General features: G+C 42.7%; 1 protein-coding gene across 1 annotated transcript; it reads left to right on the top strand.

Moving 5' to 3' along the window:
• The first annotated feature begins 8968 nt into the window (after window positions 1-8968).
• On the top strand, window positions 8969-12366 carry LOC144702099 (uncharacterized). The gene is made up of 2 exons (XM_078573990.1): window positions 8969-11830; window positions 11919-12366. The coding sequence occupies exon 1, from the start codon at window positions 9144-9146 to the stop codon at window positions 11748-11750; it is 2607 nt and encodes an 868-aa protein (XP_078430116.1). The 5' UTR covers window positions 8969-9143; the 3' UTR covers window positions 11751-11830; window positions 11919-12366.
• Window positions 12367-12426: the final 60 nt, after the last annotated feature.

The following is a 12426-nucleotide window of genomic DNA, read 5'->3' as shown; positions in this document are numbered from 1 at the left end:
ATATTTCACTGCCTTAGTTAAAAACTTCATTGCATCATCTTCCTTGAGTTGTCTCCTCTTATACCGAGAGTGGACGATCCCACCTTGACCATTCAATTGTCTTTGTGAACTACTTGATGCACCCAAACTAAGACCATTTAGAATCCCATGATTAGAGACCTGTAGTTCATAGTCAAAGTACAATTATCCATCCATAAGACGTCTTTGGTGTCCCAAGTCTAAGGACCACTTATACAACTATGACATGAATCAACCTAATAGATAGTTTGGTACAGTATCATTAAAGGATTCGTACGGATCAATTCAGTGAACTCTTTCCACTAATGACCACCCACTATCTATCATTATTGTCTCCACATTAATGACTACGGGATCGTTGATACTCATTATATGAGGCTAGATAATGATATTCTACCTGCATACTTAGATGTCCTTCTCGAGTATCCTTCAAATATCAATATTTAGAACACATCCTTAAATGCTAGTGATATCCTATTAGGATCTCATCATAATTCATTAAATATGATCATGAATTCATGGACTTCATTATAAGCGTCACACGTGCACTATAATCAGTATCTTATATTAGTGAACATAGAATGAAATATGGATTGTGTGATTGGAGTGCTAACCACATATTTATCATCAATTGTCTCCTAAAAATAAATTTTATAAGATTCAGATAATGGTTGGTGCATTATGGCGTTGTGATTTGACATGTGGCGACATGTGTTGGTGCATTTTTAAGGACTTTTTGAAATAATTTTTAATGTACTTTAATAATTCATTGAAAAACTAATATCAAGTTAAAAATATGAAAAATATATATTGACTTACAAATTTCATATTTCCATAAATATAAAGTCAAACAATTCATAAAAAATTTATTTTGAATCAGAAAATTAACTTCTTTAAGAATATGATGGCGGAAAAAGTCCTTTAAAATACCATGACTTCCACAAAAATCAGAATATCACTCTGAAAAAATTTAATCATTTAAAGGTTGATAGCACACATTTATAATAGTTTTAATGTGTAAGCATGTGTATATTTCACATAATAACGCAATAATATATGTGTTATCAGAGAGTTGGAATGTGGATATTGCCAACTTAAAAAATATAGAATGGGTGTTTCTTAGTTCACCAAGAGAGACGAAATGAGGTTTTTTGCACATTGGCAAGTTGATGAACCCAAAAGTATGCATAAAACATAGATACCTTAAGGCCATTTTTTGATCATTTTATCGATCTTACCTTCATTTTGATATGAGCTCTCATTTCACTCATCAAAGAGGCAATTTGGTTAAAATAATGCTTTTAAGATATTTTACCAATCGAATTAATTTCATGATAAATGTGTTATAATACTAATAATTTTAACTAGATAAAACATATGTTAGGGTTTAATTCTTCCCTCTAGTATCTTATTTCATTTTTGTGGTGAATTAAAATAGTAAAAAAAATTAATAGCAGCAAACACCAGTGGCCAAGCTCAATGCAGTAGTACTCTAACTAACCACCAGTGAACGAGCATAGGAGAACTCAACTCGATTCCAATTGGTGAGCACCTGCGTGCAGGCACCATCCCACAGAGTTTTGGAGCCTACGAGCCAAACCCCGCACAGCACAAAACAATCCCACAAAAGCCAACCCAAATAGAAAGGCCCAAAACAAAAAGTGGACCATGAACACGCATGGAATGGGAAAGTGTTTAACTCTACCTAGAGTCTCGCTTGAAATTTAAATAGGGCATTGATTTCTAAAAATCATCAATTTGAGATATCCACCCAATGGATTTCTTTTCAGCCACATGCCTAGCCAGGGTAACAAGAGAGGAAGAGGATTGCGACCCAATGAGCCACAATCTTGAGAAAATAAGAAAGAAGGCTTGTGCGGTCTTTGAGCCTACCCAACCAAAGTCTGGTTCATAACAGGCTGATTTAAGATGATGGATATAATCTAGGCTGTCTGATCTTCCTAAGGAAAATAAAGTGGTCTGATTTCTAATTAACCTTCTCTTTTTTATTTTCAAGAGCCATGATTGGATGCGACGACGGACGGTGTTGGTCGGGCCCTTCCATACCTGAATCAAAATGCAGAAAGCAGTTGATGGAGATGGTGGGGCCAATGAGGAGGCAGCCAACTTGGCAATAGGTGCATTGAAATCTAAAGGGGGTACATAGCTGTGATTTAATCACGATCGTTAACCCCTCATAATATAAGATCCAATGGCTGGGTAGTTTCATCCATTTCTTCCCCTAGCCATTGTCCTCCTCCAGCTAGGCAGTGATTTCTGGCCGAGGGCAACCACAGAAAGCACTCTAACTGCCTGGAATTATGTTGGGCAGTCATCAACCCCTAGAAAGACCCCTAAGGCCATCCATGTCATCTACGGCCATTGGAGGTCCTTCCCGGGCCTTAAAAGGGGCTTGATGGCCCCCAATTCATATCCTTTGACATACATTCTCAATGGTAATGAGAGATCCTTTTGGCAGCTCCTCCAACTAAATTGGAGTTAGTGACAGCTCTAGGGCAGCAGGTCTAGCTTAGGAAGGCAGCAGAGGAGATCCAAAACACCCTGGATTTGCACTAGCATGGAAGAAGGCAGGCAGAGCCCAAAGTTGAAGCTTGGGGGCAATGATGGGTGCCCTACCACTCCACCCTTCTGAATCAGGCCCTTCAACTGAAATTACTTGTCTAACTTGATTTCATTATATTTTCATGGATCAGCCTCTTTGAGGCATTTTATCAAGCACATTATGAGATGAATCCAAAATTAGCATAAATTTACATCATTGTGAATTTGATTTTAATCAATAATATTTATAAAATTTTACTCATAAAATAATTGGATTAATTAGTGATGAGAACAGGTTACCTCCACAAGGAAAAAATCTTAATAAAATAGTTCTTTCTATAGGGTGAATTGTAGAAGGTGAGAAGAGTTACATATAGAGTAAGAAATGGAGATTAGAGGAAGATAGTGAACACTATAGAGGTATAAGTAATTTAGGAATATAGGACGAGTATCACACTAGTAGCGTATCGTGATCAATCGAGTGGAAACTAGAGCTTAGGATGAAGGAATGCAGGAAACAGTGATGGTGAGACGAGATGAAATTAATGATAAGAAATATCTGAGTTAGTGCTGATGCAGGACGGACGTCGTCGACGTCCTGCGGCGGGGCGTGGGTCCGTTCGTCCAGCTTGGGGACAAGCATCTTGGACTGCATGTCCCGCTCTAGGTGGGTGTCCTGGAAAGGTCATGCGTGGGGCCTCAATTCGCAGAAACCGAGGGAGACCGTTCTCCACTTGGTCGGCACCCACGGGTCGTCGTCGAGGCGTTGGTGGGCCTGACGACCAGTGGGCGGGTAGGTTCAGCCAGTCGGATGACGAGGACGGTGGCGAACTGGCAGCTGCATACGACGGCCATGGGCGACGCCGTGCGGCGAGTGGCGATGGTCAGCAACAATGGCGGCGGCGGCCGCCGGAGATGGCAGCGGCCAAGATGGCGGCGGCGGCGGCAGCCGGAGATAGCCAGGATATTGAGCCGTGGTAATGGGCCTCCTTTGGGGTAACAGGCCTCGGGCTTGGGTCAGAGCGGGCCACCGAGATTTGCGGCGGCCCATTAAATTAGGCCCGTAACGGGCATAAGGCTGTCGTGGCATCCTCGAGATGCTTGCATGGCGATTAGGCTTCCCAGAGAGCGGTTGCGGTGCCTCGGGCGCGGCGGGCGCGGGCGCTGGATGCGCACGCTGGATGCGGCGCACGGCTGAGCGCTCGCGCCCAGCGGGCGGAGCGCGCGCGGCGCCTCGCGGCGCGGGGCGCGGCGGCGTGGCGTGGGCAGGCGCTGAGCGCGCGCGCGTGGCGCGGCGCGCATGCGCGGCATGGGCGGCGACGCGCGGCGAAGCGCGGCGCGCGGCAGCGGCGCGGGCCGCAGCGCAACTGCGCGCGCGCGGCGCTGCGCGCCTGCGGCGTTGAGGCGCGCTGCGCGCGGCGCGGCGTGCGGCCGCGACCGCTGCGCCGCTGCGGCTGCCGCGCGCCGCGGCTGCGCGCCGCGGCGTTGAGCGCAGCTGCAGCCGCCGGCGGCCGCGCTGCGCTGTGGCCGCCCGGCGCGGCGCCGGCGTTGCCGCTGCGCCGCTGCGTGGCTGTGGCCGCCCGGCGGCGGCGCGCGGCTGCCGTTGCGGCCGCGCTGGCCGCGCGCGCGGCCGTTGGCGCTGAGGCCGCTGGCGGTTGCGGCGCCGGCGCCGCGGGCGGTAGCTGTGGCCGCTGCGGCCGCGACGGCGCGCGCCGCGCGGCGGCGCGCGCGGGTCAGGCGGCGGCTCCGCGATTCGGGCGGCGCCCCTCCGACCTGGGACCCCGGAGGCGACGGCCGCCTATGGTTCCGTCAGTCTGTCCTGACGGAACGGGGGGGGGGGCGGAACGGGACGGACGGCCAAAGTCGGCCCCGTCCCGTCCGCCCTTCACTCTTCTACTCTCTTCTCTCAAAACAGAACGGGATCTTCTTTTTTTTTTCCAAAAATTCAAAATGGACTTAGGAGAACGGGCGCCCTCTCCTTCCATTATGTAGGGAGGATAATGGGCCCTAAGGAGGGATCAAAAGAGGGGGAACCCATTAGGAAAAGGTCCCCTCTTAAGACCACTAATACATGGTTTATTTGAACATGAAACTTTAACTAAACGTAGGAAAAAAACTAGATATTAGAGGGCTTCACCATCAAGTGCTTAATAATTTATGGTTTAATAATATAGGTTTACTAAGTTAGGGTTTAATAGAATTTAGGGAATGTAAAGGCGAGACAGAGTAGAAGCAAGGGGATGAAACATGATAATAGGAATAGAGTAAAGGATGAAATGGGGGAAGTTAGTGATTTAAGTTTTCTTAAAAAAGTAAAGAGTGGACACAACATCATGTAATTATGTAAGGGTTTTGTCTCACGTCACATTAAATGCAATCATTAGCTCAAATCGCGTTGCATCGTCCTTAATTGATGGCTCTCATCACGCCACGTGTCGCCAATAGAAAAAAATGAAATTAATAGATAATATGTCATTATGATATCACTAATCACGATGTCATAATAATCTGAGATCAATGATTGGCTGATGCCAATCACTAACCTTAATTGGCGGTTGGTTAATGTTCGACGAATCGAACGCTGACATGTGGGACCACTGAAGTAAAATGGCTTAAAAACATTCCAACTTTCAGTTAAATTAAATATAAGCCGCATAATATGAAAAACTATGCATTTTGATTCGGAAAAATCATATATTTATGAATGTAATTTTGAAAATTTCAGGAAAATTATACTCTATGTCAAAAAACTATGTCCTTTCAGAATTTAATGTCATAAAAATCATTTAAAGTATGTAAACTTAATGAAATTCTAAATATCAGTCTAGAAATAAGTTTAATAATTTTAAGCTTGATAACATGCTTATATAATTTCTTTTATCCAAACAAACATGTAAATATAGTCAGATTAACCAACTAAAAATACATATTATCATTCTGCACACTAGGCATTCCGCACTATTTTCATTATTTCTGCTGGATTTTATATCGTAATACATATATTAAATATTTAAACTATATGGACCCCAATATGCTACTCTATGATACTCCTTAACTATATTCTAATGTATATAATTAATTATTAATTAATCATATTCTTCCTAATGTCTTCCATTACTCACCCTTTCAAGCCAAGTAATTAAGTCCCTCTAAGGCTTTAAAAAATCATAGTATCCCTATCATTCTTAAATTCCAATTGGCATCTATGACCACCTCACCCAACTAATATATATTTATAAACATTCTCTGTCTTACTATCATCAATATTCTCATCCACTTTCTTCTTAATATAATATATCAATAAAATAAATTCCCTATTCACTACCTAGCTAATTCTTAATATCATTCATTACTATATATTTCTATCTTTCTCACATATAACCTGATACCAGTTCAAAGAAATAATAACACAAAAAATCTTCTACTAATAATACTATCTCATTAATCTCGCTAGCTTATTAATCTTATACAATCCATCACTACCTACCTTAACATAACCCATTATTATCATATTAGAAATAAAATTTCGTCCTCCAGTTATTCACTAATGCTAATATCTATAGAATATATTAACCCTACTAATAATATAAATATTTTTTTTTTGTAACCACAATACCTCTCCCTTTTTCTAGTTCTCCCTACACCATCCAACGTTACTTATTATTACATAAGTCTCTCATCCTTTAATTACGTCCTCCCATGTACTAACTACTTATCTTCCACTCATTTAACCATCTTTATTGTTATCATCTCTCATATTATCTTATTATATACTTAATTCCTCTAATCAATCACTTTATCATCTTACTTTCTCCAACCCTGACTCGAGTATTAGATTCACTATAAAGGCCATTCCCTGTATAGACGACCTCATTCATACTATACATTCCCTGACTCAAGTATTACTTTCTAATTTGAGTGAGTTTTCTATAATTATAAATTTTATTTAATTTGGGAAAATTAAATTATGACGACATGAAAAATACCTGTGTAATTTTCTTCCATCACAATTGTGGATGTCTACGAAGAGTACACCAATGTCAAACAGATGTATTGAGGATGGACTTTGGACTTGGGAAACTTATGATATGGTAGAGATTCTATAATTAGAAAAATATAAGTGATTAACAGGGGATTCGAAACAGTCAGTTGCTTTAAAAAATTTTGGACTGATATCTTGTGTCTTCCATACTAGTATTTGTTACCTGAGAAAGTGTCCGGACTTGATGGGTTAGCCAATTGGTGGTTTTGAGAAGAGATGCCCATGGAGATCTAAGGCCTATGGCAAGCTTGAAACTCTTATCAAAGGTGTTTCAGAATAATCTAGTACTTCTAATACATGAAACATGACAAATAGTTTTCACATCAGGGGAAACCATACACATCTAAAATAAATAAATAAATTATCAAATTGCAATCAAATCAATAAATAATCTGTTGTGTTCAAATATAAAGGAATCACATAAAAAAAGAACTCTCATATTTGTAGTCAAATCAAAAAATAATCTGCTGCATCAAAATAATAAAAACATACAAAAATCACACTACAATGTTGTGTGTTTGAGGAAAAAACTCAGAGAGGTCAACACCATTATTGATTCATGATTTTTAGATGTGTAGGGTACATTAACTAAAGACTATATTAATGTGTGCATACTCTGCCAACAATGCAAGTGGTTTGCCTTCACTCAAGATGGTTTACCCCAACGACGATCAATTTCTCAAAGAAAAGGACCTAAAGATGGCTTCTGTGAAGGGTCTTCCTAAGTGAAGTGGCCTCAACTACATCATGGCAGTTGTCTATCCCTAGATCAAGAACATCCATTTCATTGTATCATAACATATGTTGTCAACCCAAGATGTGGCTGAAACTTTGTACAAGAAGTGGTTAAGCTTCATCGGAGACCAAAATTTATTACCAAAAATTTGTAATTAATTTTGTATTTTCAAATATCTTGGGGGGAATTTATGATGATGTGATATTGGACACTAATTTCTTTCCCATTAGTTCCTAAAGAAACACTTGGATCAATGACCCCCACAAATGCAAAAATGATAATGAAGTCTAGTTAAAGAAGATCAGTTCCCACAAACAGGCACTACGGGAGAATCAAACTATTCCCAGTCTTACACCATCAAAAATAACCCCCCTCCCAGAAGAAACAAAACAGAACATAAATTCCAGAAATTCTATAATAAAGAAAAAATAAGAAACAAACCCTAAAATTTTTCTCTCCAATGACTCTATATCTTTGCCATTCAAACTCTAAGAAAATGTGACAGTTAGTTTGCAATCTTGCAAACTGCTAAGGAGAAGAGCAAAAGACTTGGGTTCTGGGCAGCAACATCATGTGGATTATCTATGTTACCATCCAAAACCAATAAAAAAAAGGATATCTCATCTGCAATGGTGATTATTTAATTGGTGAAAGCGGGGCTGAAATAAATTTTTTCTTTAGTGCAAAATTTCTGGAGTTAGTTTTCTATTTTGAAATATCTTAGGGGGGAATTCATGATGATGTGATTTTGGTCACAATTTTTTTTTCCCTTAAGTGCCTGAAGACCCACTTGGATCAATGACCCTCACAAATCCAAAAACGAGGATGAAGTCGAGTTAAAGATGATAAGTTCCAACAAACAGGCACTACACGAGAATCAAACAATTCCCAATCTCACACCATCAAAAATACCCCCCTCCCAGAAGAAACAAAACAGTACATAAATTTCAGAAATTCTATAATAAAGAACAAATATGTTCCCAAACCCTAAAAATTTCCTCTCCAACGCCTCTATATCTTTGCCATTCAAACTCTAAGAAAATGTGACACTTTGTTTGCAATCTTGCAAACTCCTAGGGAGAAGAGCAACAGACTGGAATTCTGGCCAGCAACATCACACATATATGTCACATATAGTATGTGTGTGGCGCCAACTTACCACCTAAAAACAATTAAAGAAAAGGATTTTGGTCACAAATTTTCTATTTTTGCCACAAGTCAAGTCTGACTGGCTCTATATCTTTTTGCCATTCAAACTCTAAGAAAATGTGACACTTTGTTTGCAATCTTGCAAATTCCTAGGGAGAAGAGCAACAGACTGGGATTCTGGCCAGCAACATCGCACAAATATGTCACATATAGTATGTGTGTGGTGCCAACATACCACCCAAAAAACAATTAAAGAAAAGGATTTTGGTCACAAATTTTCTATTTTTGCCACAAGTCAAGTCTGACTGGCTCTATATCTTTTTGACATTCAAACTCTTTTTGCAATATTGCAAACTTGGGTTCTGGGCAGCAACATAATGTAGATTATCTATGATATCACCCAAAAACAATGAAAGAATAAGAGATCTCATCTGCTATAGTGAGTATTTATTTTGTGAGAAGAGGGGGGGGGCTGGCATGGCCATGTCTTCTTCTACGGGGCCAGTCTAGCAACCCTCGCACCGCGGCGGCGCCACCGTGCCGGCGTCGGCGGAGGCCCCATGAGCGCGCCCGCGCCGGCCCAACCTCGCCGCCACCGCCGCCGCCGCCGCCGCCGCCGCCGCCGGACACCCTCACATGAAGAGGCTTCCCCGAATCTCTTCCTCCCGTCCTCCGTCTCGCCCTCTCCACCCATTTTCTTCCTCTTCCCAATCCGACGAACAAACCCCTCTTCTCGTCTCCAGAGTTCTTCGCGCTCTCGGCCAATCCGGCTGGCGCGGCAGCAGCGATCTCCGGTCCCTTGCTAAGAGCTTGTCCCCTCGCCACATCGCTCAAATTTTGATTTTTCAGCCGGATGCTCATCAGGCGATCCAATTCTTCCACTGGGTTTCTCGATTGCACTCGGATAAGCTTACCCTCGACGGCTTCATCGCTATTCTTAATCGGCTCGTGTCCTCGCGGCTTCACGCCCCCGCCGACAGAATCAGAATCTTGATGATCAAATCTTGCAGAAACGAGGAAGAACTCACCCGGGCATTCGAGTTTTTGTGCGGGATCAGCGCCGATGGCTTCGATTTCAACGTCTTTGCCTATAATACGCTGTTCATCCAGGCGGGCAAGATCGACATGCTTGATCTCTCCTTGAAAGCTTTCCATCGGATGTTGCAATCCAATGTGTCTCCCTCAATTTTGACTTACAACGCGATCATCAACCAGTTGTGCAAGAAGGGGAGGATCAGAGATGCGATGTTAGTGCTTAGCCGGATGCTGCAGGCGGATCTGAAGCCTGATACCTTCACCTACACTTCTCTGATCTTGGGGCACTGCAGGGACCGCGATCTCCGTTCGGCTTTTGGGGTGTTTGATCGGATGATCGGGGATGAATGCAAGCCAAATTCCGTCACCTACTCCATTCTGATCAACGGTCTTTGTGAAGAAGGAAGGGTGGATGAATCGCTGGCATTGATGAAGGAGATGGAAGCCAAGAGGGTGGATCCCACCGTGTATACGTTCACCACCACAATTTCTTCTCTCTGTAGCTGTGGGAGAATTTCAGAGGCCAGAGACTTGATTTCTGCCATGATTAAGAAGGGATGCACGCCCAATGTTCACACTTACACTGCTATGATCAGCGGTTTATGCAATTCAGATCATCTGGAGATGGCCATCGGCTTCTTCCATCACATGATACGGCAAAGAATTACCCCCAACACAGCTACTTTCAATGCAATTATCAATGGGTTATGTTCTATGAGAGGCGTGCAATATGCTCTAGAGGTGTTCAACTCCATGGAAAGGTATGGTTTTGCCCCAAACTCACAGACTTATAATGAGATTATAAAGGGTTTGTGTATGTTTGGTGACATTCATAAGGCAATGGTGATGTTCAACAAGATGCTTAGGGTTGGGCCCACCGTCACTCGAGTCACCTACAACACCCTCATTGATGGGTACTGCAGAGCTGGAAATCTCAGAAACGCTGTGAGGCTATTGGAGATGATGAAGGAGAGTGGATGGCAGCCTGATGAGTGGGGTTTTACAGAGCTAATACGAGGGTTTTGCCAAGTGGGTCAGCTGGAAGAAGCTTTGAGAACGTTTGCTGAGATGAGTGATCATGATCTAACACCTAACGAAGTGACTTACACTGCTCTCATAGATGGGCTCTGCAAAGGAGGGAAGCTGGAGCTTGCCTTACAGTACTTTAATCAGATGGAGGAGGAAGGCTGCGCTTACAGTATTCAGACTTTTAATGCTCTGATCAACGGTTTCTGCAAGGAAAACAAGCTTGCAGAGGCTAAGGATCTGGTTAATTTGATGACAGAGCAAGGGTTTTCGCCTAATGTTGTGACTTACACAACATTGATTGATGGGTATTGCAAGAACGGTGGTGCAGATATCGCCTACGACTTGACCCAGGAGATGAGAAAACAAGGCTGTGAGCCAAATCTACTGACTTACAGCTGCCTTATTCATGGGTTTTGCCAGGAAGGTAAGGTTGAGAGGGCAGAGTTGCTGCTCATGTCAATGGAAGAACAGGGCATGACTCCTGACCACGTCACTTACACCTCTCTTATCAATGGGTACGTCAAATTGGGGGAAACGGCACGCGCCTTTTCAATCCTTCGTCGCTTGAACAGCATGGGTTGCAACCCCAATTACAGGACTTTCAAGGTAATCATGAAGGCATTGCTTCAAGAAGATTCCTCTGACATCATCCCCAGGCTCTTACTTATCCTATCAGAAGCCGGCATATCGCTCAGTTCGAGCATATACGACACTCTGATCGAAGGTCTGTGCAATGAAGGCAGGTGGTGTGAAGGAAATGCCTTGGTAGAGAGAATGACGAGTGAAGGTCTGGAGCCAGGGGAGAAGGCGTACCATTCTATGCTCGTTGCGGCCTGTGAAAATCTCCAAATTGACGTTGCTCTAGAGATTGATGAAGCTCTGGCTGGCAATGGATTTGAGCTGTGTTTAGCTTCCTACAGAGCTCTTGTATGCGCCCTGTGTAAACTGGAGATGATTGAACGGGCTGAAAGCATTTTTGAGAGAATGCTTCAACGGCCCTGGAGCCCTGATGAGGTTGTGTGGACTGTTTTCCTCGATGGGTTGGTCAAGATGGGGAAGATTGACCAGTGCTTGAAGTTTCTCCGTTTGATGGAGTCTAAGGGAGTCATTCCCCATTCCCAGACTTACAAGCTTCTGTGGAGAGAGCTCCCTGGAAAGAAGGAAGAGAAGGAACCTTGAGCTGTGGCTGGAATCGAAATGCCTTGCCTCAAAGATGATAAAGCTGAGTCTCCCGTCTGATTTTTTCTTCTTAATAATCGGTAAGAAATCTGCAAATGTCTCTTATCGAAGCATGGGCGTTTAAGTTTAGCGTTTTTTTTTCCTAATTTTGTTGTTTTTCTGGTGCAGAAAGAAGTACTGAAATTTATCCGTCGATCCATGTATAGAGAGTGCTGATCGTGGGCTGTCTGGTGTGCTTTATTTGGAGATTGGAAGCCATTTACTTGTTTTTTCCTTCGGTGTGGCTTCCTTAATTATTATGGTTTGCCAACGCTGTTCTCTAACACCTAGTGGGTGAATACAAGTTTACAGGTCATGACGTCATTATGTCTGTCTGCGCCAGTATACAAAGAACCTCTGCAATTGTTCAACCGCTGATACTTGGATTGTCAGATTTTTTCAAGATTATTTGGTGAGATCATTGTACACAGCCTTGTTGTTATGTGGTCGGGAATTATTCACATTCTATGACCAAGAAATAATGTCAGGCACAAGTTGTCTGGTTTTCTTCTGATTCTGCGCGATCAACATTGTATGCTACCTCAAATTTTAAGTTCAACTTACATTCTTTATTATTTTTTGAATCTCTCGATCATGGTTGTAATTCTTATTAATTTTTTTCTTTTTCGGTTATCCT

This window comes from Wolffia australiana, chromosome 4 (assembly GCF_029677425.1).
Source record: "Wolffia australiana isolate 7733 chromosome 4, ASM2967742v1".
NCBI classification, from domain to species: domain Eukaryota; kingdom Viridiplantae; phylum Streptophyta; class Magnoliopsida; order Alismatales; family Araceae; genus Wolffia; species Wolffia australiana.
Note: the sequence above shows the minus strand (reverse complement) of the source record. Positions and strands in the feature narration are given on the sequence as shown.